This window comes from Halichoerus grypus, chromosome 10, assembly GCF_964656455.1.
Source record: "Halichoerus grypus chromosome 10, mHalGry1.hap1.1, whole genome shotgun sequence".
NCBI classification, from domain to species: domain Eukaryota; kingdom Metazoa; phylum Chordata; class Mammalia; order Carnivora; family Phocidae; genus Halichoerus; species Halichoerus grypus.
Genome location: NC_135721.1, coordinates 19,436,303 through 19,464,138, shown reverse-complemented (window position 1 = coordinate 19,464,138; position 27,836 = coordinate 19,436,303). Strand labels below are relative to the sequence as shown.

The window sequence follows — 27,836 nt, the reverse complement described above, 5'->3', positions numbered from 1 at the left end:
AGAGTCTAGCAACCAAAAGTTTTTAAAAGAAATTGCAATCTCTATTTGCCTCCTTCAAAGACTATTAATAAAGACCTATTCATAACTTACAGTAATATGTCATAAAAATCTCCTTGTCCACCATTCCTCTTGATCTTCATGTCTCTCTTTCACCACTGTCAATTCTTTTTCTTTCTCTCCTAGTACAGCATCTGTGGTTCTCCACAAGGAATGCTACGTATCATTTTAGGCCATCCACTGGTCCTTGTATTTATACTCCAACCCCCTGTTGGGGGAGTACAATCTTAATGGAGAACTCTAGAGCTGTTGCTAGATTCTCAGTTTTTCATAGTTTCTGCCTGAAATTCTTAAGGTTGAGGAATGCAGAATTTCTCGGGGAGGAGTTGCCTTATCATATACAAGAAAGAATATGTTCACTGGGTAAAAATCCTCAAAACTGCAGGCTCCCACCAGCTGTTCCTCTTTGCCATAGCTGAAACAAATATGGGGCCATCCCCCATCTGCCCAACTTTCAACTGTGATCAATAAATTGGGGTCTGAGAAATGCCGAAAGGCTGGTGACCAAGTATTCACAATGACACTGCTTGTGTTGTACTCTATGCACTGAGTGCAAACCAGGCCATGAGGTCTCCAATCTGAGCCCACTTGGCTTTCAGAGCCCCTCGACTGGGTTTGGAGGACAGCTGACCTCCATGCACTGAAACTCACTGACCAGAGATCTGGCTTGAGGGACAGAGACCCAGCTACACCACTTCCTTTGCTGCTCCAGGCCCTAATCCCCCCATCTGTTCTCTTTTTTCTCAGAGCCATCCTGGTTTCTTTTTCCCTTCTTCATCCCTCAACAATTCGCCAATACTGAGAATTCAATGGGACCCTCAACAATTCGCCAATAGTGAGAATTCAATGGGACCCTCGAGGTTATGATACATCTTGAGTACATATTTTCTAGTATACAATCATTCTTATGTTATCCTGATTCAAGTGCCCCTGATTCTCCAGACCGTGTTCCATTGACCGCTGTGAATATCCCACTCTAGCAGGAACATATCACGGATCTGTTTTCTTCTTCTTGCTGGTTAGGAATTTGACACTTGCATCCCCCAAATTGCCCATCCACCTTGCTGTTCTTTCTTTAGAGAATAAAGAAGCTTCACACCAGAATTACAGTTTTTCTGTTTTGAGGTCCATAAACACCTTCTCCAGAGGGGACTCTGGAGATTGTCACTTGGCTAGTGGCATTTCTTGGCCCCCAGGGCTTTTCCCTCCTGTACCAGTGTCCGGGCATGTGTTGACCGTGACTCAAGTACTTTTCTCAGACCCCTGCCCTTACCCTTTCTGTATATTTCTTGGCTCTCTGGCAACCATTAGCCTGAAACAGTAGTCCCACAGCCCACTGGAGAGCAGCTGTGGACGCTGGTCCCCGGTCTTCTTCCTGGTTCAGCTGGGCAGAGCCTTGAGCTGTCACAGACCTGCTGGCCCTTTCCAGCAGAAGGCAGGTTAAAAACCAGCATCTGGGGGCGCCTGGGTGGCTCAGTTGGTTAAGCCGCTGCCTTTGACTCAGGTCATGATCCCAGGGTCCTGGGATTGAGCCCTGCGTCAGGCTCCCTGCTCAGAGGGGAGCCTGCTTCTCCCTCTGCCTGCCGCTCTGCCTACTTGTGCTCTCTCTCTATCTCTGTTAAATAAATAAATATCTTAAAAAAAACAAGCAGCATCTGGTTTGCAACTACACATGGGCATTTTTTGGCATCCTCAAGTTAGTGTGATGATTATCAATGTGGTTCTCTTTCTGGAACCAAATAGCCAGTGCTAAGCAACCCATTCTCTCCCAATTATAACTCGGATGCTAGTATCTTTTCAGAGGCATTGAATTTTGCAGCCAGAGTTTGGCTCTGTCCTTTCTCAGCTTCACATTTTAGTTGAAAGGTGTTTGGTCCAGTTAGAAGGTCTGTCCTGAACACATTCATCTTCATCTTGATGAGGAGCATGCCATCCCTCGCTAGCATTCCTTTTGGACCCATAAGATGTAGCACAAAAAAATCCAAATTCTGTTCTTTGGCACCATCTAATTTGCTATTTGTTTCCAATATCTTTGCTGCTTATTATTTTCTCCTAAACATTTATTTTTTGAATAGTCAACAGCTGCACATGGTACAAAATACAAAAGGTACCAAAGGGCATCCAGTGGGGTCTCCTCCTCTTACTTCCCAACCCTCAGGCCCTCTCCCCAGGCACCCACAATTGCCAGTCTCTCTGCAGGTCCAAAACCATGGGTGTGCATGTTCTTAAAGCAAACAAACCAATAAGAAACCGACACATGGTGGTGCTGCTTCGCGCCTGGCTTTTCCCTTATCCATCTCTTGGAGAGAATTTCCCATCACTGACACAGAGCTGCCTCGTTCTCTTTCCTAGCTGCCTGTGGTCATACCATCATAGAACCAAAGCCCCTCCCAATGGACATATGGGTGGTTTCTGATCTTTTAGTCTTTGTTTTCATGATCAAAACTGCTAATCAGATGAAGAGAGATGAAAATAGCTCTTGAATACCAACAGCCTCAAGGTTGCCACCCATCCTATACAAGGCTTTATCAGCCTTTATGACATTTCCCACACAAATCAGCTGGTGAGTGTTTAATGACTCTTGGTAGGCTTTCTGTCAGATTTTGGATGCCTGCTCAAGGAGACTGAACACCTCCTGATGGGGGACAGCAGGCCTACATATGGCCAATTCTGAATACTCATCTCTAGTTTCCCTTCTCTCTCTTCTCTCCTCTGTTTTTATGCTATATGTGATAAAATAGCAAAATAAATGGCAGAAACAATAGGGAGCATGAGAGTTTGTAGGAAAGAAATGTATATGAGCTAAAGAAAAACAAAAAAAGAAGATTTTGGAGAGAGCATTTGAACAGGGCTGGGCCGGGGGCTGTTAGAAAGGAGGGATTCGTGAATCAAAGGCAAAGAAAACAGGGGCACCTAGCTGACTCAGTAGGTGGAGCATGCAACTCTTGATCTCAGGATTGTGAGTTCGAGCCCCACGTTGGTGTAGAGATTGCTTAAAAATAAAAACCTTAAAAAAGAAATAAAGGCAAGGAAAACAAAAAGAGCAAAGGCAAAGAGAGAGGAGGTAATAGCCCAAGCTTAGAAGATAGGGAGAACACCAAATGGACTGGAATGAGCATTTCATGCTGAGAAGCGACGGAAATAAGAGGTAGGTTCCAGAAGGGGGGGCATGGTAACGGACAATCTGAACTAATGGATGGTAAGTTTATACTTCACGTTGGAGGGTCTAAAATAGGTCTGGCTACCTGGCAGGACAAGTTTCCCCCACTTGTTCTTTTTCAGGTGTGTCTTAACAAGTATTGGTCCTTTGCTCTTCCATATAAAATGTAGAACTGCCTTGTCAGGTTCCTTTTGGGATTGTACCTGTAATGACATTGATTCTATAGATTCTGTAGATCAATTTAAGGAGAACTCACATCTATATGCATCTTTGGGGACATTTTTATACTTTTAATTTTTTTTAACTCTCGGGAGATTTCATTTTAATTCTCAGGAGATCTCTACAAATAATTTTCCAACTTGAAGTCAAAAATAACCAAGCACGAAGGGAAATAAGCCAGCCTGAGAGAAGGCTGCATAAAGAACAGACAGTGGGGCCAGACAAGCAGGGACATCATATATAGAGCTTTTAGGGACAGATTATAATATAACTATGCTTACTGGATTTAAATAAGTAAAAGAATGGCTCACGAATATCTGCATGGATAAGGAAGCTATACAAGATGGCAGAAACTTGGTTTTGTTCACTGCTGAATGGCCAGGGCCTGGACCACTGCCTGGCACATGATAAGTACTGAGCAAATAGTTGTTGAGGAAATGACTATCTATACCCTGGGCCTCCTGCCTGGGCTCTTGTCACATACCCAACTGCCTGGTGGTCATCTTTATTAGGATGTTCTTTTGTTTGTTAGCCTCGATTCATGCTCAACATATCAGAAATCTGCAACATGTTCAACACAGACCTCACCATCATCTACACTGCTTACCCTTTTTTCTGTCTGTGTTCTCATCATTATCTCAGTCACTCGGGCTCTAAAACTTGGGGTCACCCTTTTCCGCTCTCGTTTCCCCCATGCCTAGTGATCACCGAGTCTTCTTCTATTGCTCTTCCTCTCTCTGTCCCTTGTTTTCCATCCCATTGTCACTAGAGAGTAGGGTTTTTTTTAAAGATTTTTAAAAATTCATTTGAGAGAATGAGAGCCAGCAAGTGAGAGCATGAGTTGGGGCTCGATCCCAGGACCCTGGGATCATGACCTGAGTTGAAGGCAGATGCTTAACCGACTAAGCCACCCAGGCACCCCCAGAGTGTAGGTTTTTTATTACTACATACCTGGGTAACCACTGGGCTTCTGATTGTCAACCATCCCTACTTCTATCTATGCTTTCTACAACTCCTAAATGAATCTTTCTAAAATGGCACTCTGTGCATGTTAATCCCCTCTCCAAAATGTCTATCAATTGCACAGAACAAAAGCCAAGCACTTTGGCCAATACAGAAGTCACACATGCACAGGTTTCTCAGAATATCTACCTCTTTTAGTCATCCAATTCTTCAACAAAGACCAATTGAGATTCCGTTCTGCACCGAGCTTCATGCTAAGTGCTGGGAAGTAAGCGAGTGACAGAGACCCAGTTCTTGCCCTCGGCAAACTTGCTATCTAGAGGGGAAGATAGCCACTTCAGATAACAACTGCAGTTGCATGTGACAAGCTTATCATAGAGGAAGTTCACAGCTGGTGCAGAAGTCCATGGCAGAGAACTTGGAGAGGGTAGGTAAAGAAAAAAAAAAAAAGTGTTGGAGAAGGCTTCCCAGAGTAAAGAACTTTTTAATAGGTTCCATGCCGAGTGTGGAGCCCAGCATGGCGCATGAACTCACAAACCTGAGATCAAGACCTGAGCTGAGATCAAGAGTCCGACCCTTAACCGATGGAGCCACCCAGGCATCCCCAGAGTAGAGAACTTTTAATCTCATTTCTTGTTATACCCCCATTGCAACTTTCTGTTGCGTTAGTCATCATTCCTTCTATATCTTACCTTTCCTTCAAGAACCATGGGTGTGAGACCTAGGAAAAAAATTTAAGATCTCCTTCTTAGCTCTGATTGTAATACTAAGGTGGTACAGAGGTTATGTTGAATTTAAGTATGTATGTAATGTGTATACATATGTACACACATACACACATCAGGATGAATCACACAAAAATCACTGAATATTTAACCATTTTTAACCCACAAAAATGGCGATTCCTTATGGTCCAACCATATGACTTGAAAGCTTTGCCTAGAGCTCTCCCTGCATAAATCCATCATATAAACTTACAGTTTAGCTCCAAGACAAAACTTATAAAGCAGCCCCACAAATGCTCTCTTATACAGCCTACATATTTCCATAAGTGTAAATTCTCATTTACATATTTTACATCTGATCACACGTACATATATAAAAACACAAAATGACAAACTCATTCACAAATGTCCTCACACAGCACACACCCGATATACACACACGAAACTGACAGATGCACACGATGCAAATCTACACATGCTCTCTCACACACATTCATCAGAACCAACACATTGGTATACACATAGACTTCCGCAGATATACTTACTCATCTTCAGATATATCCAGACTCATTCTCAAACTTAACAAAGCCAGACACACATGCACCATTTCGGGGAAAATTTCACACCCCCCCACTTTTAATTGGCCTTTTTATAGACCTAGAACACTGGATAATGAAGTGATATAACTATGTTTAAAATAAGAATTAATAAGCTCTGAGCAAAGACCCGAAGAACTCTGATGTAGGTGAAGTGCACATCCATGAACACACGGACTCTGTAACATCACTGTCACTGCTCGAAGACATTGTCAGGCTTATGCCCGCAGTAAGGTTCCACTTTGGAGCTGAGGTCAGCCCGTAAGTGAGCTCTAGGTAGTGAGGTGTTAGCATGCCTCATCCAGAGAAGGCTTTTTTTATTTCAAGCCCCTGCCAGGTCAGCGCTCCTGCTGGGTTAAGGAAAGTGGAAACCAGTCACGGAGAGGATGAGCTGGAGCTGTTTCTGGGGTGGATTCCCAGTAAGTTATGACAAGCAATCTTTGTCACAGTTGGCCTAGGCAGACAGTTGTGTTAGCAGGAAAATGGCAGTAGCTTGAGTGGGATCTGAGAGTACGTTGGGGTAGGGGGAGATGCCAAGAGTGTCTGCTCCTTTGTTGCACGTGCCTCTTCCCCAGGCTCCAATCCCTTCTTGCTTGCTTCCCCGCCACACACTCTGTCTGGTTTCCATGGACACCAAGATCTATCACAGCAACAGCACGAGAAACTCTGAGCAGAGAAAACCATCAAGCCGAGGCCACTTTTTTAGCTCTTAGGCCCTTCTGAAAATTAGGTAAGAATTGTTCTTGTAAACTTTTTTTGTGTTGAAGTGTAACATACTACCGGAACGTGCACAAATCCTTAGTGTGTAGCCCAGTGGATTTTCACAACATGAACACACCTATGTGACCACCACCCAGATCAAGAAGTGAAACATGACCGGCATCCGGAAACCCTCTTTACACCACTTTTCATTCACTATGCCCAAAGATAACCTGAATCCTGACTCCTAATACCGCTGATTAGTCTTATCTATTTTTGAGCTTTATATAACTGGATCATCCAGTAATACTCTTTTGTGTTTAGCCTCTTAAAATCAACCTTATATTAATGAGATTCATACCGGTAGTACGGTATTATACAGCAATAGTATAATCCATTGTATAGTATAATCCATTGTAAGAATGTACCGCAACTTATTCATCCATTCTGCTACGGTTGGACAAATGAGTTGCTTCCAGTCTTCAGCTGCTACTCACAGGACTGCTACTTCTGCCAGCTGTATATATCTGGTAAAGGATATATATCTACACTATATGAAGAATTTCAAATCAATAAGAAAAAATAAACAACTCAATAAAACATTGGATAAGATGATTGAACAGACACTTCCCATAAGAGGAAATGGCCTATAGACCTATGGAAAGACACCCAACCTCATTGGTCTTCAGGGACAGACAAATTGAAACTACAATTAGATACTATTACAAACCTATAAGGGAGGCTAAACTTAACAAACTGACAAAATTGAAGGCCAATGAGAATTTGGGAGAGCTAGGATTCTCTATTCACTGTTGGCGGGTATAAATTGATAAAGCCTACTTTGAAAAACTATTTGGTACCACCTACCAAGGCTGAATATATACCTACCCTATGACAAAGCAATTCAGCCCCATAGACACGTGGACACCAGTAATTTTGATGGATTTTGCAAAATTTTAAGATTGCATCAAGCTACTAATATGCATGACTAATCCGTAGCAGATTGGTCATTTTAAATCTTTCCCACATAATCATCAGAGTTCCTATTTTTTTATGATTACCCACAACTCTTGTCAACCTCTCTGCTCTAACTTGACCCAAACTGCTAAAGACAGCTAGGTAAAAAGCAGAGTCCTATAGCATAGCACTAGCGATTTCCTCCCTTCTTTGCTTCTTGTTTTTTTCGGGGGGGCGGGGCGGGTGGCAGAGGGAGAGACAGAATCTCAAGCAGGCTCTATTGCGGAGCCTGAGGTGGGGCTCAATCCCAACCCTGAGATCATGACCTGAGCTGAAATCAAGAGTTGGATGCTTAACTGACTGAGCCACTCAGGCACCTTCTTTCTTTGCTTCTATTTCTTGTCATTCCCTTCCCTGCCCTTCCCTTCCCTTCTTTCTTTAACTTGTTATTAGGCAGTGAACAGTGTCATTAACTGCAACTAGATTTGAACGTGGAAATGTTGGTTTGTGCCAAAGTCTCTCCTCACTGGGGGTTCCAGACGAGTATGGCTAGAGCACCTGGAGATCTGAGGAAGAGCATTTTAGACAGAAGGAAACTAAGTACAAAGGCCAAGGAGTTCAAATGAACTTGGCATTCCAAGAACGGAAGGAAGATAGCATTTGAGTTCTTTCTGTAATTCATCTGGTACCCCAGGATATCTCCCCCCAAATTGGCACCTTGTTCTGAGCTCAAATTCCTTCGTGGGATTAATGGCAATTTTCTACCTGTCTACATTACTGAGTATCATCTGCTATATATTTCTTAATTGCTACATTCCGCTTCTTGTTGGCATCCTTGTTTCATTGCCTTGGCACATTCAAGATGGCTCAATCCCATGGCTGGCAAGTTGGTGCTAGTGGGCATATGGGAACTCAGCTGTGATTGTGGGTGGGTGTGGAGGACCTCTGCTCCTCTCTATGTGGGCCTCTCCATGAACTGCTGGGGCTTCTTTACAGTTGATGTCTAGATTCCAAATGTGAGCATTCCAAGAAACTAGAATTGCATTGCCTTTTATTAGTCTTCAAAGTGTCATAATGTCAATTACAGCACAGTCACAAGACTACCCAGGTTCAAAGGAGAGGGAACATAGACCCCCCCACTCCCATCAAGGGGAGGAGTGTCATTCCCATTGTAAGACTAGCATGCGGGAACCTTGAAGTCATTATGCTAAGTGAAATAAGCCAGTCACAAAAGGACAAATACTATACGATTACACTCATCTGAGACATAGAGACAAAAGTGGAATGGTAGTTGCCATGGGCTAGGGGGTAGAAAAGATGGGAGATTAGAGTGGGTACAGAGTTTTAGTTTGAGAAGGTGAGAAAGTTCTGGAGGCGGCTGTGCTATACTAGTGGTCGTACAACAATGTGGACATGCTTAACGCCACTAAAATGCACACTTAAAAATGGTTAAAATGGCAAATTTTCTATATATTTTCAGTTTACCAAAATAAATCATCTGGGATGGGAGATAATGTTTCATCCCTATTTGGAAAATGCAGCCTGCCACACAGTCCTTGGGATGGTAGTAGAATGAGCATGTAGAAGTCTACATAGTATCCTAATATCCATGTCCTTTGATACGGTGTTGTGCATGCTCCACACTAAAATCCTGTACACTAATAGGTAAGACAGAAAGGGCTAAGCAGAGTTGGTATGTACTCAAGTCCTTGTATTGCTCAGGAGAAACTCATCCCATACCAGTCATTTCTCCAAGGTTTTACTCTCCTCCACCATCTGTCTGATTTTTATTACTCTTCAGAATCTCCAGATCGCTGTTTTGCATTTTTTCCCCCAGAGTTTATAGTTATCAGTGGGAGCGTTGGTCTGTAGGGACTTGCACTGCAACACTGAAGGCAGAACTTCTCAAGAAATGGAATCTGTAGATAAGAATCTTTCATTTTCTATCATTTGTTTTCTATTGCCACATAACAAATTACCGCAAACTTAGCAGCTTCAAACAACAGGCATTTAATGTGTCACAGTTCTGTAGGTCAGGAGTCCAGGGATGGAGTAGCTAAGTTCTCTAAGCCAGAAATCTCAACAAGGCTGCCATCAACATATCAGAGAGCTATGTTCTCACTATATGAAACTATATGAAAAACCATATTCATCAGTTTGAGACAAAGATAGGTATAATTCCAGGCACCCTTAGTATCTCAATTTTTTTCATAGTGTTCCTTGGTCAAAGGAAATATCCAGGTTCAAACAACGTATTAAATATTTATTTTCTAACAATTTGGTTGCCATATGAAAAAATAATACACATAAATTGAAAGTTTATTTCATCTTAACCACAGTGGGATTTGTGCACCTGTTGGGCATTGCACAACTTCGCAGGCCTTGGAATCAGACTGGACAAGAGCACCCTCATTTCCTGTTTCACATTGATTTTGGTGCTGTACTTGCTTTATCACAACCCCTGAAGAATCCAGCTCCCAAATATATGACGTATCCAAGGAATACGGTGCCACCTATTGTTGAAATTGTAAACAACCTTGAGCTAGTATTCATTTTGTTTGCCTTTAAAAACTTAGAATGTAAAGTATCCCACAGATATCCCCTTGGATAACCCTGAGTATGTGGAGCACCCCAGTGCACAATTTGCGAACCATAGGATTAGATAATAGTGTTATTGTTACAATGTTAACATTTCTTGATTTTGATAAATATGCTGTTGCTATGTAAGAGAAAGTCCTTCTTAGGAAATACACATTGAAGTACTTATGGATAAAGAAACATGTCTGCAAATTATTCTCAAACTATTCAAAAAAAACTTGTGTGTATATATATGAATATATAGATATTGAACACAATTGCTAGAGTAAATGAGGCAAAATGTCAACAATTGATGAATCTGGATAAAGGGTATACCCGATTTTTTTCCTACTATTCTTAAAACTTTTCAAGTGAAATTGCTTCAAAATAAAGATTTTTAAAAATGCAACACAATACTACATTTTAAGGTGTATATACCTATGTAGTAAAACAATTTTTAAATGCCTAGAAATTAAAAGTCCCAATTCAGATAGTTGCAACCTTTTATAAAGAGGGAGGATGGGTATATTGGGAAAGAGTACACACGGTATCAGATATTTCATTTTTTAATCTATGTGGTGGATGCATAGGTATTCATTATATTATTCTTTATACCTTTAACCATGTCCAAAATATTTCATAATTTACTTTAAAAACACACATTTAAAATATGTAGTCTTTAATACATAAAAATAAAAAACATGAGTACAGGAAAGCATATGGCTGTTTACTGAGGAACTACCATGTACTTCATGTGCATTATCTTTGCAATCCTTACCCTTACCACATGCCCATCTTACGCCAACAAAAAGTGTAACAGGGCTGAGTCCAGAACATGTTCTTAACCCCCACTTTCAGGTTCGCACTATGCACAGCTAATGCACACTTCTTTTTAAAAAATTTTTATTATTTTTTTAAAAGATTTTATTTATTTATTTGAGAGAGAGAGAGAGAATGAGCAGTAAGGAGGGGCAGAGGTAGAAAAAGAGAGAGAGAGAGAAGCAGACTCCCTGCTGAGCGGGAAGCCCCGTATAGTTCTGGATCCCAGGACTGGGAAATCATAACCCAAGCCAAAGGCAGCCGCTTAACCAACTGAGCCACCCAAGCACCCCCACACTTCTTTCTTCTTTCTGTATTAAAGACTGGAAAAGAAAAGGGTGGGAAGAACCTGAAAAAAAAGAAAAAAAAAGAAAAAAGACTGGAACACACCCAGTAGAAAATATGGCTATACATTTTCAAACCTCAGAAAAATCAATATGAAAAAATGGTAATAAATTTTAATCTTTGGCCTGTTTTACTGCCCATCTGCTCAATAGTATCAAACCTAATCAGTCTTTTAATAAGTGAAAATTTTACATTTTGCAATTATTCTTCCACACCAGTTGTATTACAGGGCCAAAGGTGAACTAGCAAAGAAAAAGATGTTTATTGATTTATTAAATTATCCTGAGAGGTCAGCATCTAGATTTGTGAAGAATCAGTATACATTAAATTCTTTCGAACTTTAAAATATCAAAATTCTGACCAGGACCTATATTTCGTGGTTGTAAAAAATCTTAGAAGCTTCATTAAACTAAGTTTTATTACCTGTTGATTATAAATACAACCCAGAGTAAGCTTCCTTCTTAAAAATCATGTTTTAAAAATAAAATGTTTTAAAATCTGACTTAAGATAGCTAAGAAATTTTGAGGCTTTATTCACTGTCTTCATGCAATGTATTTCCTTTAAGATGTTTAAAGCTATGTGAGAACAGAAATAATGCTACTTTTGCCCTTGTGATTTACTCGGAAGTTGGCAGCCATTCTTTTTCAGGGCACTAATCATTTGTCAAGTTCTATTTAACTTCTGTAACTCAAGATAATGACTCAAAAAATTACTGTTCCTCCCAGACTGTTTTCTATCCAAGCAGATGCTTTTCTCATCCCCTGGAATGAGAACGGAAAAGTGGTTATCTTAGGACTCATTACTATTCTACTGTCATATTATCAGTTACAGGGAAGGTGAGCACAGATGATGGGGTTACGTTTGAATGTGAGTGGGAGGGAGAGGAAAATGAAGGAGCAAACAGCTACAAGCACACACATCTTCATAGAACTGCAAGAGTGTAAGAAACGTCTAATCTGCGCTTTCTTCCTACAGATGAGGACTACGTAATAGAAGAGCAATGACTAAACTAAAATCCGTCTTGACTCCAAATGGACAAGCTATTTTTTTTAACGATAGTAACGGCCCTCTTCCAGAACCAGGGCCCCGACTTCTCCACTTCCCCCGGGCTCCTCTGCAAGCCCAAGCAAGAGAAACATAATATGGGGAGGCGGGGGGTTGTTCGCGTAGATGGGCCCATAGGGACTGAAATTTTCAGAAAAAAACACCCCCAAACAGACTATGGTCTACTTCGAATTTTTAGTGCGACGGGGCCTGGACCCACAATTCCAAATACTCCCGGCCCAAGGATCTGCCCCAAACCGCAATACATTTCTACCACTCGGCTGCAAACGTTAAAAAATGCCGCTGTCCTGGCGCCCCTGCACCCGAGCCGCGCTCTCGGTGTAAAACCAGCCACCCGTCAACGCCGACTTCCTGCTGAGGGACTCAGCCCGGCGCGTTGGCGCGACTCCTGGGAACAGGTAATCAAAACCTCGTCTCCAGAGCCCGGTGATGACGTCACGCCGCCCCTTTCTAGCATCGCGAGACTCTCTTCTCCCACCCCCAGTTCCCAGCGCTCCTAAGCGCCCGCGCCCGCTGCTAGGCAGCGGCGGGGATGGCGAGCCGCGGAGCTAGGGCGGTGACGATAGCAGCGATTCCGCCATTGGACGAGGAGGCCTGAGGGACGGGCCAGCCTGGTGAACAAGGAGACAGCGAGGCGGGTGGCCCCGAGAGAGCGAGGGCAATGGAGGCCAGCATGCCGAAGCGGAAGGAGCTTGGCAAGTCCCTGCGCATCAAAGTCATCTCCATGGGCAACGCTGAAGTGGGAAAAGTGAGTACTGCGCTGGGAGGGGCGGGACCTCAGCGCGGCGGGGCGACGTGCCGATTGGCTGGGAGGGCGGCCACTCAACAGCCCGGGGCCCAGCCTCCTCCCCGCCCCTGAGCAGGCCCGGGTCTCCTCCTAGGGGACGCGCCTCCGTGAGGAAAACTCTCCTGACCTTTTTGACCTTTGGGTTGTCCCCCTCCTCCTCCACTGACGTCACTCTCCATAAGAAGGTGCCTCTTGTGACCGCTAACCCTTGAATGTATCCCCAAAAGAATAAGGAGGCCTAGGTCCTTATGTCAGATCGTCTGCCTAGCTACCCTATCTGCCTTCTAGGTGACCTGTCCAGGACTTAGAGGTGGAGAATAAAAGTTTAGTTACCCCAGCTGTTCTTGGGAGCCTAAGGGAGCTTACTGGGGTGCATGTGAGGATTGGAGTTCGTAAATGTTGCTCCGCAGACGTGGAGCCCAGAATCCACTTTTAGAGCATAACTGATGGTGACATTTTTCACAAGGAAAGTGCAGTGGGTGTCAAGGAGCCTGCATTATTTTGTTTTGTGTATTGCTTTTATTTTTATTTCCGGTGGTGTCATCATATTCATTCTCTCAAAGCCTTAGTTCCACCGCCTTTCTCTCTGCTGGATCTGATGGGTACCCCCTATAAGCTCTTCCATAGTGTGGGGGAGGGGGGCGCAAGAGGGACCAGAGGCCTTCCCCCAAGTGAATTCTAACCTGTCTCCTCTTCACCCAATTGTCTCCCCTTCTGGGTAAGTGGAAGCTGTTGGTTAACCTCCTAAGGTCATCAAATCAATGACAGAGACAGGATTAGAACTTGGGTCTTCACAGCCTACTGCAGTTCTCTCTCCATCATTGTATGCTGTGAAAATCAACTCCAAGTAGATCTTTATGCCAAAAGAGCCGTTAATGGAAGTGTTTAGGCCAGTGCCCTGCACATAGTTGATGCTCAGTAAATGTTTATTAGTGCCTTTTCTTTCCATTTAGCATTATCCTTACTATTTATGTATCTGTGTGTATGTATGTAAGTATTAACACTGAAAGTCAACATTTATTGAACATCAACTATGTGCCAGGCATTAAAAAGAATAAAGCCTCTAAAAGGTTTAATAGTAAGCTGGCTAAGTAAGCATGCATCACTTTTGTAATTTTTCTATGCTTCATGGTGCAACATTAAAAATAGACCAAAATGCCCAGTGTCACATTTTTTTAACATTGTTCTATATTTTTTAGCCAATGCAATTAGACAAGAGAAAAAAACAAAATATGAAATACTGGAAAGGAGAAGGTAAAATTATTGTTATTTGCTAATGATATGTTTATTTATCTGGAAACCCAAAGAGAATTAACTGAAAAGCTTTTAGAAACAATAAGAAAATTCAGTAAGGCAAAATTAATATACAAAAATTAACAGCTTTTGTATATCAAATGATATGTTTTAATATATAATTGAGAAATTATTTTAATTTACAATAACAGCCAAAATAAAATGCCTAGATTTAAACTTAAGAAGAAATAAGTAGGACCTATATGAAGAAAAATTTAAAGCTCTACAAAATGACATAAAATTACTTGAGCACATGGAAAGATACACTTTATTAGGATCACTTAACATTTTAGAGATCACTTAACATTTTAGAGATGTCAATTCTATAAAATAATCTACAAATGTAATTCAGTACTAGTTAAAATACCAATAGGGGTTTTTCCTTTCAAAACATAATAAAAGGTACTAAAGTCCTTTGAAAAATTAAATGTGAGAATAACCAAGACAACTGTGAAAAAAAGAAAACACTACCAGATAATAAAACATATTTTAAAGTTACCAAGCTTTTCCTATTGATGCTGGAAAGAACATAGAGAGACATCAGTGGAACAGACTGGAGTCCAGAAATAAACCCAAATACATAAGGAAATTCAGTTTACAACAAATGTAGTAAAGTGGTGGGAAAGTAGGGACTATTTAATAAGTACTGCTGGAACAACTATTTACTATTTGGGAGTAGGGTGGATTCCTCTTGCACTGCTTTCTCAAAAATGAATTTTAGGTGGATCAAAGATTTAAATGTAACTTAAAAATTTTTTTTTTTTTTTTTGCTGGGGCACCTGGGTGGCTCAGTTGGTTTAGCATCTGACTCTTGATTTTGGCTCAGGTCATGATCTCAGGGTGATGAGATCCAGCCCATGTCAGGCTCCATGCTGGGCGTGGAGCCTGCTTAAGATTCTCTCTGTCCCTCTCCCTCTGCCCCTTCCCCTCCCCTCATGCTCTCTCTCTCTCTCTCTCAAAAAAAAAAAAGCCTTAGTTATAAAAGTGGCACATACTCATTTTAAAGAATTTGGAAAATATAGAAAGATAAACAATTTTAAGTTAAAAATTGAGGCATGCCCTGGTAAATAATCTTTGGATCAAAGGGCAAATCAAAACAAATGACAAAATAACTAGAAAGCAATGGAAGGGAGAGAATCTGTACTGAAACCTTCAGGACAAAATTAAAGCTGTAGTCAAAGGAAAACACATTATCCTATTCATTTCTAAAAAAGAGAGAGAAAAACTAAAGGAACTTAATTGTTTTACAACTTGGTGAGTATACTAAAAACCACTGAATTGTATACCTTTAAAGTGTGAATTTTGTGATATGGTATATCTCATTTTAAAAGACCAAAGGAACTTAGTACCTAAGACATTAGGAAAAGATCACAAAATAAACCAAGAGAAAGTTGGGAAAATGAAAATTAATAATAAAAAAAAGTGCCTAAAAAATCTATTTAAGAAAAATAGAGAAAACAAAAAATTACAAGATTAGTACTGAAAGGGAGACATAATCACATGCTAGAAGAAATTAAAAGAATGGCTAGAGAATATTACATCCAATTCTATAGAAGCACATTTGAAAATGTAAAGGAAATGAAGGACTTCCTAGCAAAATATAAATTACCAAAATTGACTCAAAAAGAAGTAGAAAACCAGTCGATTAGTCACATAAGAAGAAATTAGAAAAACAATGAAAGGATTTATCCTCCAAAAAAGTATCAGGATCAGATGGCTTCATGAATAAGCTTTATTTAAGCTTTAAGTAACATATAATTTCAGTTACTTAAATTATTTTAAGGCAAAGAAAAAGATGAACAGCTCTCTAATTTATTATATGAAGTCGTGGTAACTTAACTAGCAAAACTTGATATGGTATCAAAAAAAAGTATATCCCAATTTCACATATATAGAGAGATGCATAATTTCTTAAATATCAACAAATAGAGCTCAGCAATATATCAAAAATAATTCACTTTAGCAAGTAGAGTTTATCCCTGGAATGCAAACATGGTTCAATATTAAAAAGTTAGTCAACAGGGTGCCTGGGTGGCTCAGTTGGTTAAGCGACTGCCTTCGGCTCAGGTCATGATCCCGGAGTACCGGGATCGAGTCCCACATCGGGCTCCCTGCTCAGCGGGGAGTCTGCTTCTCCCTCTGACCCTCCCCCCTTCTTGTGCTCTCTCTCTCTCACTCTCTCTCTCAAATAAATAAAATTAAAAAAATAAAAATAGAAAAATAAAAAGTTAGTCAACATAATTTGTTACATCAGCTGACTACTGGAGAAAATTTTTTCAGTACTGGAACAACATTTGATATAATCAAGTAGGCAATCCTAATAAAAACTTTAAGCAAAATCAGAATAAAATGAAACTACTTAAATATGATAAACAGTATTATTAACCAACAGCAAACATCATACCAAATGGTACAATGCTAAGTCCATTTCCATTAAAATTAGGTATGAAAATGATACTTGCTATTTTCCTTTATTACTCAGCATTGTTTTAGAGGTTCTAGAAATCCAGGAAGAAAAAGGGAATTTCTAAGGGCTTAATCTTCTCTATGGGAGAATCCTGAAAGTTCTCTGTGGTCTCTGTGTATATCTAATTCAGCTTTCTGCCTTGGCAGTCAACCTACCCCAAAGACCCAGTCCAGTTCTCAGTGCCTTCTAGCATCAGAACTTTCCTACCGTGGGGCGCCTGGTGGCTCAGTCAGTTAAGCATCTGCCTTCGGCTCAGGTCATGATCCCAGGGTCCTGGGATCGAGCCCCGCATCGGGCTCCCTGCTCTGCGGGAAGCCTGCTTCTCTCTCTCACACTCCCTGCTTGTGTTCCCTCTCTCGCTGTGTCTCTCTCTGTCAAATAAATAAATAAAATCTTAAAAAAAAGAACTTTCCTAACGTGCTTAATTTGACTCTTCATAACACCCAACATTGAAGCTTGCCCTAATTTTAGATTTCCAGTTATATTTAATAAATATTTTCCTGTTAAATCAGTTGAATTGGGTTTTCAGAGGTCCTACAATATTGCATATACTTCTTGGAGTTTCTTTTCTCTCTTAACAATAGATATGATAATCCCTCCAAGTTATCTGATACAGCTCTGCTCTTTTTCATTTGCATAGTCCGCAATAAGCAAGATTCCTCTGTTGATGAGAATTCATGTCATTTCCAGCTTTTCGCCTACTACAATGTTGCAATAAATGCCGTGTGTGTGTGTGTGTGTGTGTGTGTGTACATACACTTAAATACTGGTCTTCTAATTTCCATAGACGAGATTCCCAGGGGTAGAATGCTGAGTTGAAGAGCATATTTTTAAATTTTAGTAGCTATTGCTAACTGCTCTTCAAAGAACTATATTTCTACCAGCAGTATAGTATGCAGGTCCCCCTTTTCCCATATCCCTGCCAACACAGGTGTTGTTATTCTTTTAATGACTCCTAGTCTGGTTGGTGAGAAGTATTACTTTAATTTGCATTTCATGGACTACAGATGAAGTTGAGCACCTTTTCATATGCTTATTGGCTATTTGGATTTGCTCTTCTGTATATTTATATTCCCTACTCATTTTTCTATTGAATGATGTGTCTTTCTTACCAATTTTTCTGGTTCAGGGACATCAGAGATAATAACTTTTTGCCGGTCATACGAGTAGTGAATATTTGGGTATGTCATTTGTCTTTTAATATTTTTATAAATATTTTGCCATACAATTGCTTTTGTTATTATTATTTCTATATACTCTGTTATGCCTGTCTTTTCTTTTTTTTTAAAGATTTATTTATTTATTTGAGAGAGAGAGAGAGAGAGAGAATGAGAGGGAGGAGAGTCAGATGGAGAAGTGGACTCCCTGCTGAGCAGGGAGCACGATGCAGGGCGCGATCCCGGGACTCTGGGATCATGACCTGAGCCAAAGGCAGATGCTTAGCCGACTAAGCCACCCAGGCACCCCTGTCCTTTCTTTTATGGTTTTTGAGTTTCCTTTCTTGGTTGAAAAGTTTTCCCTAAGGTTGTACATATGTTGCACATTTCTTCTGCACTTGATCTTAGCCAAAGGACTGAGAAGTGATGGTGCACATTTTCTTCTGAAATTTTTGTTGTTTTATTTTTAAATTTTGAAATCACAAATTCATCTGAATTTATTTTTGTATTTAGAAAAGGGCCCAGCTTGTGTGAGTAGCATTTTACTAAAGAAATCATTTTTTTCCCCTTAACTTTAAATATCACCTTGGTCACTTTTAAAATTTCTTTTAATGAGATCTATTTCTGGGCTCTCTGTTCTGTTCTACTGACCTATTTGTCTATTCTTATGCCAATATAATACTGTCTTGATTGCTTTCAGAATATTTTAATATCTATTAAGGTAGGTTCCCTCCTCTTTCTATTGTCCTGCCCCATTCCTCTTTTTCATATTTTGATTAGTTCTTCCCAGATAGTTGTTCTTTCATACGAATTTTAGGAAAATTCTATTTTAAAAAAGAGGCCCACTTTAATACCCATCGTACTGCATGGAGCACTGGGTGTTATACACAAACAATGAATCATGGAACACTACATCAAAAACAAATGATGTAATGTATGGTGATTAACATAACATAAAAAAAAGTTAAAAAAAAAAAACCAAAAAAAAAAAAAAGGCCCAAACCTGTTAAGATCTTAACTGAAACTGCATTAAAAAAGAAAAGTACCTAAAAATCTATTTAAGAAAAATAGTGAAAGCAAAACATTCTCTCTGTATTTATGTTATTTAACTTAGCTTATAAGATCCCAAGGACCAGGAGCCCTGTCTATTTGTTTTATAAGGAGTGGTTATTAATACAATTACTTAAATGTGTGTCTTGTTAAATACTTATAACTAGTATTTAAATAGTGTACTGTAGTTAAAGGACTGCCAGGCCTCTTAATCTCATGAATAATTTAGAAAAAGGCTATATTCATTTTCCCAAGCTATTGTGAGAGAAAATATTTGTGAAATGCATTCAAGCTATAAAATGCTTTTAAAAGTATAGCCTCTTAGCAGTAGTCACTCCAAGGAAATTTTTCCTTCAGTTCACAATAAGCTTATTAACTGCTTTTTAAATTAACTGTCCTATTTAATTTAGGTTAACGTTCATCAGGGAAGGATTTGAGCAAAATAAACTCCATTACTAGCACTCCTAAGTAAATTGTAAGTTTCATGAGTGCTAAGAGCTATTATTAATATATGGCATTTAAAATTGGTTTTCAGTGGCACTGAGCAAATTTCATTGGCATGAGCAAAAAGATGGAACTAAAATACTGGTGTTTACTGTCCTCAGATAGTTTACTGTCTAGCTGAAGAGATAAGATGAATATATACATGTGAAATGATAACTAACAATACAAAGCAATGTATGACTGCTGGCATGTGTGTGCGTGTGTGTCTGCATGTATAATATATGTGTATATATTAGTATGTATGTAAAGTGTTAGAAGAGTTCAGATGCAGACAAGATCTCTTACAACCTAAAGCTCAGAGTTTGAACTGCCTTAAAGGATAAGATTTGGAAAGAGGGGAGAAAGCTCATTCCAAGGAGAGGGAAAAGTAATGACAAAAGTCAGGATGTCAGGTCTATGGGAGTTTTGCAGAAATGGAGAGTTTATATTAGAAGGGTTCAGACAGGGAATACAGATTAGGGCCAGATTATGGAGAACCTTGAATAAAGGACAAAGGAATTTGGATTTCAAACTTGGCACTGGTCTTAGTATTTGAAGATGTAGATCTGCTTTTGAGAAGGGAGGTCAAGGCTAAACGTTTTGGTGGTATTGTTGAAAGTATAAGAGTAAGTCTTCAAAAAAAAAAAAGAGCTCAAGGATGGAGAACTAAACTGAAAACATGTTTGGTATTAGGGAAGAATATTTAAATAATTTTTCTTTAAAATTTTCACTCTTAGCATTTGTTTTAGTTATTTGAAAATACTTTCTCTCTCATTGTGGTGAGTGAAGAAACCATAATGAAGAACTGTGCTTATTTTGTATGTTTCCAGAGTGTATTTACTAAAAGCATGTATTTTTTACCTTTTTAGAGTTGTATTATAAAACGATACTGTGAGAAAAGATTTGTGTCTAAATATCTTGCAACAATTGGAATTGACTATGGAGTCACAAAGTAAGTACATTGTTTCTTTGGGCTTATAAATTACATAGACCTTCGAACTCCTCTAAAATGATGTATCTTGGGGCGCCTGGGTGGCTCAGTCGTTAAGCGTCTGCCTTCGGCTCGGGTCATGATCCCAGGGTCCTGGGATCGAGCCCCGCATTGGGCTCCCTGCTCGGCGGGAGGCCTGCTTCTCCCTCTCCCACTCTCCCTGCTTGTGTTCCCTCTCTCACTGTGTCTCTCTCTGTCAAATAAATAAAATCTTTAAAAAATAAATAAAATGATGTATTTTGAAATAGAGATTCTGAAGACACATCAGGAAAGATAGGAATAAGAGACCTTTATAGAAATGTAGTGATAATGTAATTTGTTCATCACTGAGCACGTTCTTTTTTGCCAGGCCTTGCCTTAGGTGTAGGGTCTACAACAATGAGCAAGTTAATAAAAAGCCTAACTGGCAGATGTACCTTTTTAGGAAACGTGTTTCTGTATAAAAAGGTCCTATTAGCAGATGTGTTTATAGAGCATTTTGAGATATTCTTTCTAAAAAGTCTAAATATTATGTGGAAAACTTTCTACCAGAGGACGTCCTTTATTGGTTTATGATCTTTACAGCCTTTTGGTATCTAGAGAATGATCTGGGAGAAGTAAAATTGGGCAGAAGTGGGGATTTATCTGGAGATGAACCGAGGGTGGGTTGAGCTTGGGGAGATGGGGTTACATTAGCAGGAAATAATACTACCAAAGCATAGAATTGAGGTATACAGCACACTCCTGGAAGGTGGAATTTCAGGGGCTCACTATTCTGGCCCTAACCTGCCCCTCTCCTTCCCTCTTGTTGCATTCCTTTACACACTTTACCCTCCATCCACACTGCACCGCTGTCCTCATATTTTCCTGTCTCAATGCCATTATTCATTCTGTCCACCTGAAATGTCCTTTCCCCTCATCTCTCCATCTGTCAGACTCTTTGAGGTGGAAAATGGTCTTGTTCCCATAAGGCTTTGGAATACCTCCTTTATTAGTCAGGACTTTTTTTGGTTGCAAATGACAGAAATCTTAAACTTCTCTATGCTGTTTATGGTACTTAGAATAAATTGCCACATGTCATTATTATTTATATATGTTTAATGTGTCTCCTGCTAGATTGTAAGCTCCACGAAGAAGGGGCTATTAGTATAAATCATCTCCAAGTGCCTAGTACAGTGCTTGTACATAGTAGATACTCAAAAACTATGTATTATTAGGTAAGATAGGTACATCTAAAGAGGAAGTTTGCAAGATTAGAATATGAGGGCAGCTTTCAAGAAGGTGGACTAAACTGGTGGGGTATATCTATACTTCAGGACACAGAATTTCATCAATGGTATGGCAGGAGATCCTGTTTAAGGCAGTTCTGTTTTAAATCATATAAGTAGCTAATTTATTCAACTAAGAAATGAGAATCACCATATTATGCCATAGAACTGTGGTAGTTTAGTCAACAGACTGTTCTATTTCTGGCTGAAATTTTTTTGGAGAAAGATGGTTGTCCCATGGTGAACCAGGAGGATATAACTGAACCCAACTCAAACGAGCTCAAGCAAAAAATAATAATAATAATGAAAAATAAAGGATATTAATTCATATAATCCAGTTACAAGGATGCTGGGCCTTAGAGATGGCTGGAACCAGGGACAGAATATAGCCAGATCATTTACTACATCTCTCTCCACCTTTTAGCTTCCTCTACATGGCTTCCAGCCGATCTCAGACTCACACTGTGAATTTTACTTCCAGAGAGGGACCAAAGCTAGTATTCCAAGTTTAAAAATCCCAGGGAAGGTTTGATTGTCCAGGTAGAGACAGGTGTCTTTCCCCAGCTCAGTTGGCTGTGGCCAACAGAGTGGGATCACTAAGAACATATAGCCGAACCCATCTGAACCACAACCACAAGAGGAAAGGGGGGTTCTATGCGGTAGTCAAAATAACAGATACCCATTCCATCCTCCCTGTTTCCAGTATGGTGAAGCTCAAACTCCAACATGCTGAAGAATTACTTGTAGAGTTTGTAAAAATGCAGATTCCTGGGACCCACCCACTAAGAGTCTGATTTGCCAGGTCTGAGGTGGCGCACAGGAATCTGCATTTTTAACAGCCTCATAATAATGATGCAGGTGGTCTTCAGGCCAGAACCTAGGAAAGCACGACCTCGAGGTAATGAATTATCATTTTTCTTAAGGTAATATCCTCTGTCTGGCATCTGAATTAAATTAACCTCTTTGAGTTTCAGTGTGTGAATACATTTTTGTTCATTCTTGACTTCATAGCCTTTAGTTACATCCTCTCTCAGCTGCTATCTCTTTAAGGCAAAATTTTCTAATATAAATTATTATACAGATCTTCTCCAGATGCTCTCAGACTCTGTTGTTATTTTGTTTTTGCTCTTCTCACATCCTCTTTTATAAGATGGATCCTGATTTCACAGATGTTAAAATGAAAACAAATATGCGTTTTGGAATTGATGAAATCTGGTAGAGAATTCAGGAATAAAGAAATGATTAGTGGTTAGCTTAATTTAAATCTACAAGTAATATAAAACAACTATAGGAATTATGGTTTCAGAATAGAAAGTGGATGTTATAAATGCAGACAAGGGAATAATAACAATAAACAAACCAGGAGGTGGTAAAGGGACAATGAGAGCAAGTACTGATGTCCTTGTATTCTGTAAGAGGGGGTCGTGTCGATGCTGTGTAAATTGAAACATGTCACTTAAAACAATGATTCTAACCTGTTAATTTATTGTGAATAATTCCTATTCTTAACTTAGAGGGGTCTTTTAGGAAATATTTCTTGTGATGAGGAAACATATTTAAAGTTCAAAAATTCTAGCTCACTTCAGTTTCTTTTTCTTTTGTTAAATTCAATAACAAGTAAATTTTATACTTTTTATTTTAAAATAGCATAATCCCATTTTTATAAAAATACTTATGCTTATCAGTCATATCTGTGCATTGAAGAAGACTGCAGTGTTGTTCATCTATAGTGACGAAGGTTTTTTCTGGGTGATAGGATTTGGGATAAATTTTAAACTTTCATCTTCGTGTTTTTCTTTAGCATTTGAAATACTTACAATATTTCATTAATTTATTTACCAATAGTGATTTTTCTTGAAAAAATAAAAAGGACAAGATGCAAATACGCTATGATGTTGACAGTATTTAATTCTAATATGAATGGTTGTTATTTTTCCTTTTTGTTCTTTTCTCTGTTTAAAAAGTTTTGAAAACAAGTTGACTGTTGCTCTTGCTCCATGAAGATCACACACGTTAGTTATTGTTCTGCGTGGTAACCAAGCATAACCACTAGTAATTAAGATGTCTTATTAAGTGAAATAAAATATTTTGTTTTCCTTCATCTCTCTCCTACTTGCCTCAAGTCAGTTTCCTCAGTTCTGTGGTAATAGTCACCATTTGTTAGTTAAGGGGCATGGACTGAAGTATCTTAAGGTAAGCTGAAGGTAAATGAGGGTCTTACTACAAGTGGGCTCAGTGTTCTTAAAACAAGGAGGCAGGATGATCTGCCAAGTTGCCAGCTTCTGTTGTATTGATTATCTGTTATCAGGAAGAGGCACTGAGAAAGCCTCTTTTAAATTTCATTCATTTTAAAATTCATAAATGACATAAGTGATATGAATGGGAATGCAGAAGCCATAACCTTCTTTGTAATTGTTTCCATTTGAACATTTCAGGGTGCAAGTCAGAGACAGAGAAATCAAAGTTAACATCTTTGATATGGCTGGCCATCCCTTCTTCTATGAGGTAAGAAAGCCTTTTTGAGAAAACCTGTATCCAGTATTGTCAGTGGATTAGGGAAAGATCCTGAGTTATCTGAAACAACCAGTGTGCAAATCATGTATAAAATTAGGTGAATTTAGCTGATGGTTGTGGCTTCCTTTCTGAGCCTTAACTGAATGGAAACCTGTTAGTCTTTTGTTCCATCCCCTTAAACAGTGGTAGGAAATTTAATTGCTAATGTTCCAAACACTTAGATAAGACATTTTAACTTTCAAAGGACTGTTTGGTTTTACTTTATACCTTCCCGATCAATGGCCATCATTCATTCACCACATACCAGTGTGCCAGTTTCTATTGAACACTGGTAACACACAGTCCCTGTCCTCGTGGAACACAAATCTGTCAGAGAAGACAGATGTTAAACAAATGACAGAATGCTTGGGAGCATTTAATATCTAGCCTAGCTTATCTGGGAGGACAGGAAGTCTTGTTGAAGGAAGCAACACTTAAGCATTGATGGATTTGATGGATAAGAAGAATTACGTAGGTTGGTGGGAATCCAGGGATGATGTGATGCACAGGATAGTTTTGAGTGGTGCAGACTATAATAGGTTTGGAGAATGAATGTCTCTAATGATGGGGTCGCACTGCCTCACAAGTTCATTTGCTTTACCATTAAAAACTCTAGATTAACAACTCCCTTTTGAAGGCTGCCTTCCTTTGACTTTCACTATTGATCTTGGCCTTGTTTTTGGAACAACATAGACTGAGTCTGTGCTTTTACAACAGAACCTTTCTAATATTTGTTAATCCGCTCCTTTTCAGGTAAAGTATTTTCTAGTCCTGCCCCAGCTAGGCTTCTCAAGATCCTTTGTGGATAATCTCTAGTTAGCTGATAGGGAGCTGAGAACTGAACACAACATTCCAGATATTGTCTAGTGAAAAACACTGAGTGTTCCTTTACTTTCTATCATCAGACACTAGACATTGTATCAATGCAAACTGAAATTACAATAGCTTTTTTTCCCAGCAGCTCAAAAAGATAGAAGTATAATTAATAGAAGCTCCTTGAGTTCACCACTTCTGAAGTAACTTTTCTCTGAATAGCTTTGATTTTTCCTTTTTTGTCAAATATTTACTTGTCTGTAGCTCAAACCCTCCTTTTTGACAAGACCAAAGCCATCTTCCCCCTAAGCCCCAAACGGACCAAAGTATACTTTTGCTCAGCACACACCTGGTGAAGCACCGATAGCCATTCTCATGATCCCTGGCCTCCCTCCATCCTTGAGGCCTGTCCTCCATTAAGTTACTACTGGCATCCGTCCTCTTGACAGTTTATCCAAAGGGCCTACTGAGAAAGGACAGTCTGCTTAGCATGTGAGACAGCACTCTCAGAGGACAGTGTCAAAGAGAGGACCTTGAGGGAATGCTGGGCCTGTATCTTAACAGCAGTCTTGTTTCCACTGATGCACACATCATTCTGGGGCTTGCTGGTATGAGTTAGGTGGTCTATAGAAAATTCTTGAGGCCCAAGTGATATTAAACTAACAGCTTTCTCTGACCTACAAGCTAGAAAGTTTGCCATTTCTGCTCTAAGAAATAATCCCAATTCCCTTAACATCCCTTAACTATTTAATTAAACTTTGGATGCTGCAAGACTTCCAGGACTAACATCAGAGAGCTGTTTTGGGAGCCAAGAATAAGAGAGCTGTGGGGGACCATTGAGGCTTCTCCTTTTTCATTTTACAGGTGAGAAAACTAAAGCTGGAGGTGCTAAAACCACTAAAGATTACAGAGGTAGCTAGTTGCTGAGCCCAGACTTGAACTTGAGTCAGTGGAAAGAGAAATCCACGGAGCTTGCCTAAATCTCTATTTACACGCAAATCTCCCTCTGGATAGCATAATTTGCATTTTGAAATTCTTTGGCCTCTACTTACCTTCTCTACATTCAGCTCTTCTTGATTTAAAATGTCTCGAATACTTACACCTGGTAGGCCCTGTTGGCGACACAAAGATGGACACGTCAAGATGCATGCCTTCACGTCGCCTGGAGTCTACTGGGGAAGGCAGCTGTATGTGCTACCAACTATAAACCAGACAGGAAGTGATAGGAGCACTACTAGAAGTACAAAGGCTGTGGTATTCCAGGGATATAGAGGTTAGATTCTGTTTGGCAGGGGTTGGGGGTTAGATGATGAGGTGTGGTGCAGGAAGAACCCCATGAAAGATACAGTGTCATAGCTAAAGTTGAAAGATTAAAGATAAAGAGATGTCTGTTTCCAGATGGAGTTAGAGAGGCACAGGGCAGCTTTGAGGAACGAGAGATTATCCACTTTGAAGGACAGGAGGTAGGAGCAGGATAAGACTGGGAAGCTGGTGGAGGACTGATTAGAAACTTTCAACACCAGTTAAAAGAATTTGAACTTTAGGGGGTTGGCAGTGGGAAGCACTAAAGAATTTTTGAACCAGGGCTTTAAAAAGATAAATATGCACTGCGTATAATGTTGCTGGGGAGGTTACTTAGAAAATTCTTGCAGTAGTAGTCAAGAGGTAGTGTAATGTTGGCATGTGGAAATGGAAAGCACGTGACAGGTGCAGGAAACCTGGCAGAGGTGGCTCCTACAGGATTGTTTGTACCTGCTGAGCGAAAAGGGAGATGAAAGCAGCAAAGGTTAATGCTAGGCTTTCCATCCCCCTGACTCAGAGAACGGTGTGCTCCTTTCATCACCAGAAGTTTAAGGGAAGGAGAAGATTGGGAAGGAATAAGCTGGAGGGTTTCCTGTTGTACATATTGAATTTGAGATTCCAGCAAGACATTCAGCTGGGAGAGTCTAGAGCTAACTAGAAACGCAGGTCCGGAAGCACAGATGAAAAGGCTCACCTTGGAGGTTCTCACAGTTGAAACTATGCAGGTGGTTATGTTGTCTGAGTTGGAGGGAACGATGGAAAAAGAACGGCTGAGGGCCTGGGACAGGATTTGGGGAATTATTGCGGCCAGCTGGAGTGGGAGCAATGGAGAGAGGAGGAGTTGGTAAAAGACCAGACAAGAACCTGGGGAAGGTGGTGTATGGGAGCCAAGGCAGCAAGAGTTTCAGAAAAGAAGGGAGAGGCCCGTTTTCACGACTGCAGGTGGGCTGAGGACCTTGGGGACTAAGGGGACTAAGGGGAGGAGACCCCTGCTGTTCATCACTTTAATTCTTTCTGATTTTGTTGGTTTCAATTTAGGAGATAGCTGCTTCTGTTTCTACAAATTAATAGACATTTGCATTCTTGGCCCAGGCATCTGTCTATACTCAGAAACCTAAATTTCATGCCTGATGTGTGTAAGATGTCCTCATTTCTTACTACAGACTGGTGTGGATGTGTACATACTGGAATTCTATGAGACAAATGAGTAATATGTGGCCTCTGTCAAGGTTCTTACTGGAATTTTGGCCTGAAACCCCCAAGTCTGTCAATGTTACTCCTCACCCACGCGACCTATCATTCCTCCGCCACTTTCATATGCCCTGTACTTCATGCTGCCTCTTCCTAGAATTATAGATATGCCCCAGAAGCGAGTTGCCATTTCTAGCAAAAATATCAGAGGAGGACCAGAGGAGTGTGAGAAAGGAAGGCAGAAGGTGCAAATACACATTGTTTTGCAGGCACCATTTAGGTGCTTTGCCTTCATTATCTCCTGTAATCCTCGTAATCA

General features: G+C 40.0%; 1 protein-coding gene across 2 annotated transcripts in view; it reads left to right on the top strand.

Moving 5' to 3' along the window:
• Positions 1-12,671: 12,671 nt before the first annotated feature.
• Positions 12,672-27,836, top strand: part of DNAJC27 (DnaJ heat shock protein family (Hsp40) member C27) — a 29,614-nt gene continuing 14,449 nt past the window's right edge. For both annotated transcript variants that reach the window (XM_036086122.2, XM_036086123.2), the window contains exons 1-3: positions 12,672-12,931; positions 20,290-20,372; positions 24,094-24,163. In XM_036086122.2, the coding sequence (XP_035942015.1) occupies positions 12,845-12,931; positions 20,290-20,372; positions 24,094-24,163 (240 nt within the window). In that variant the 5' untranslated portion in view covers positions 12,672-12,844. The remainder of the gene's footprint in view (positions 12,932-20,289; positions 20,373-24,093; positions 24,164-27,836) is intronic.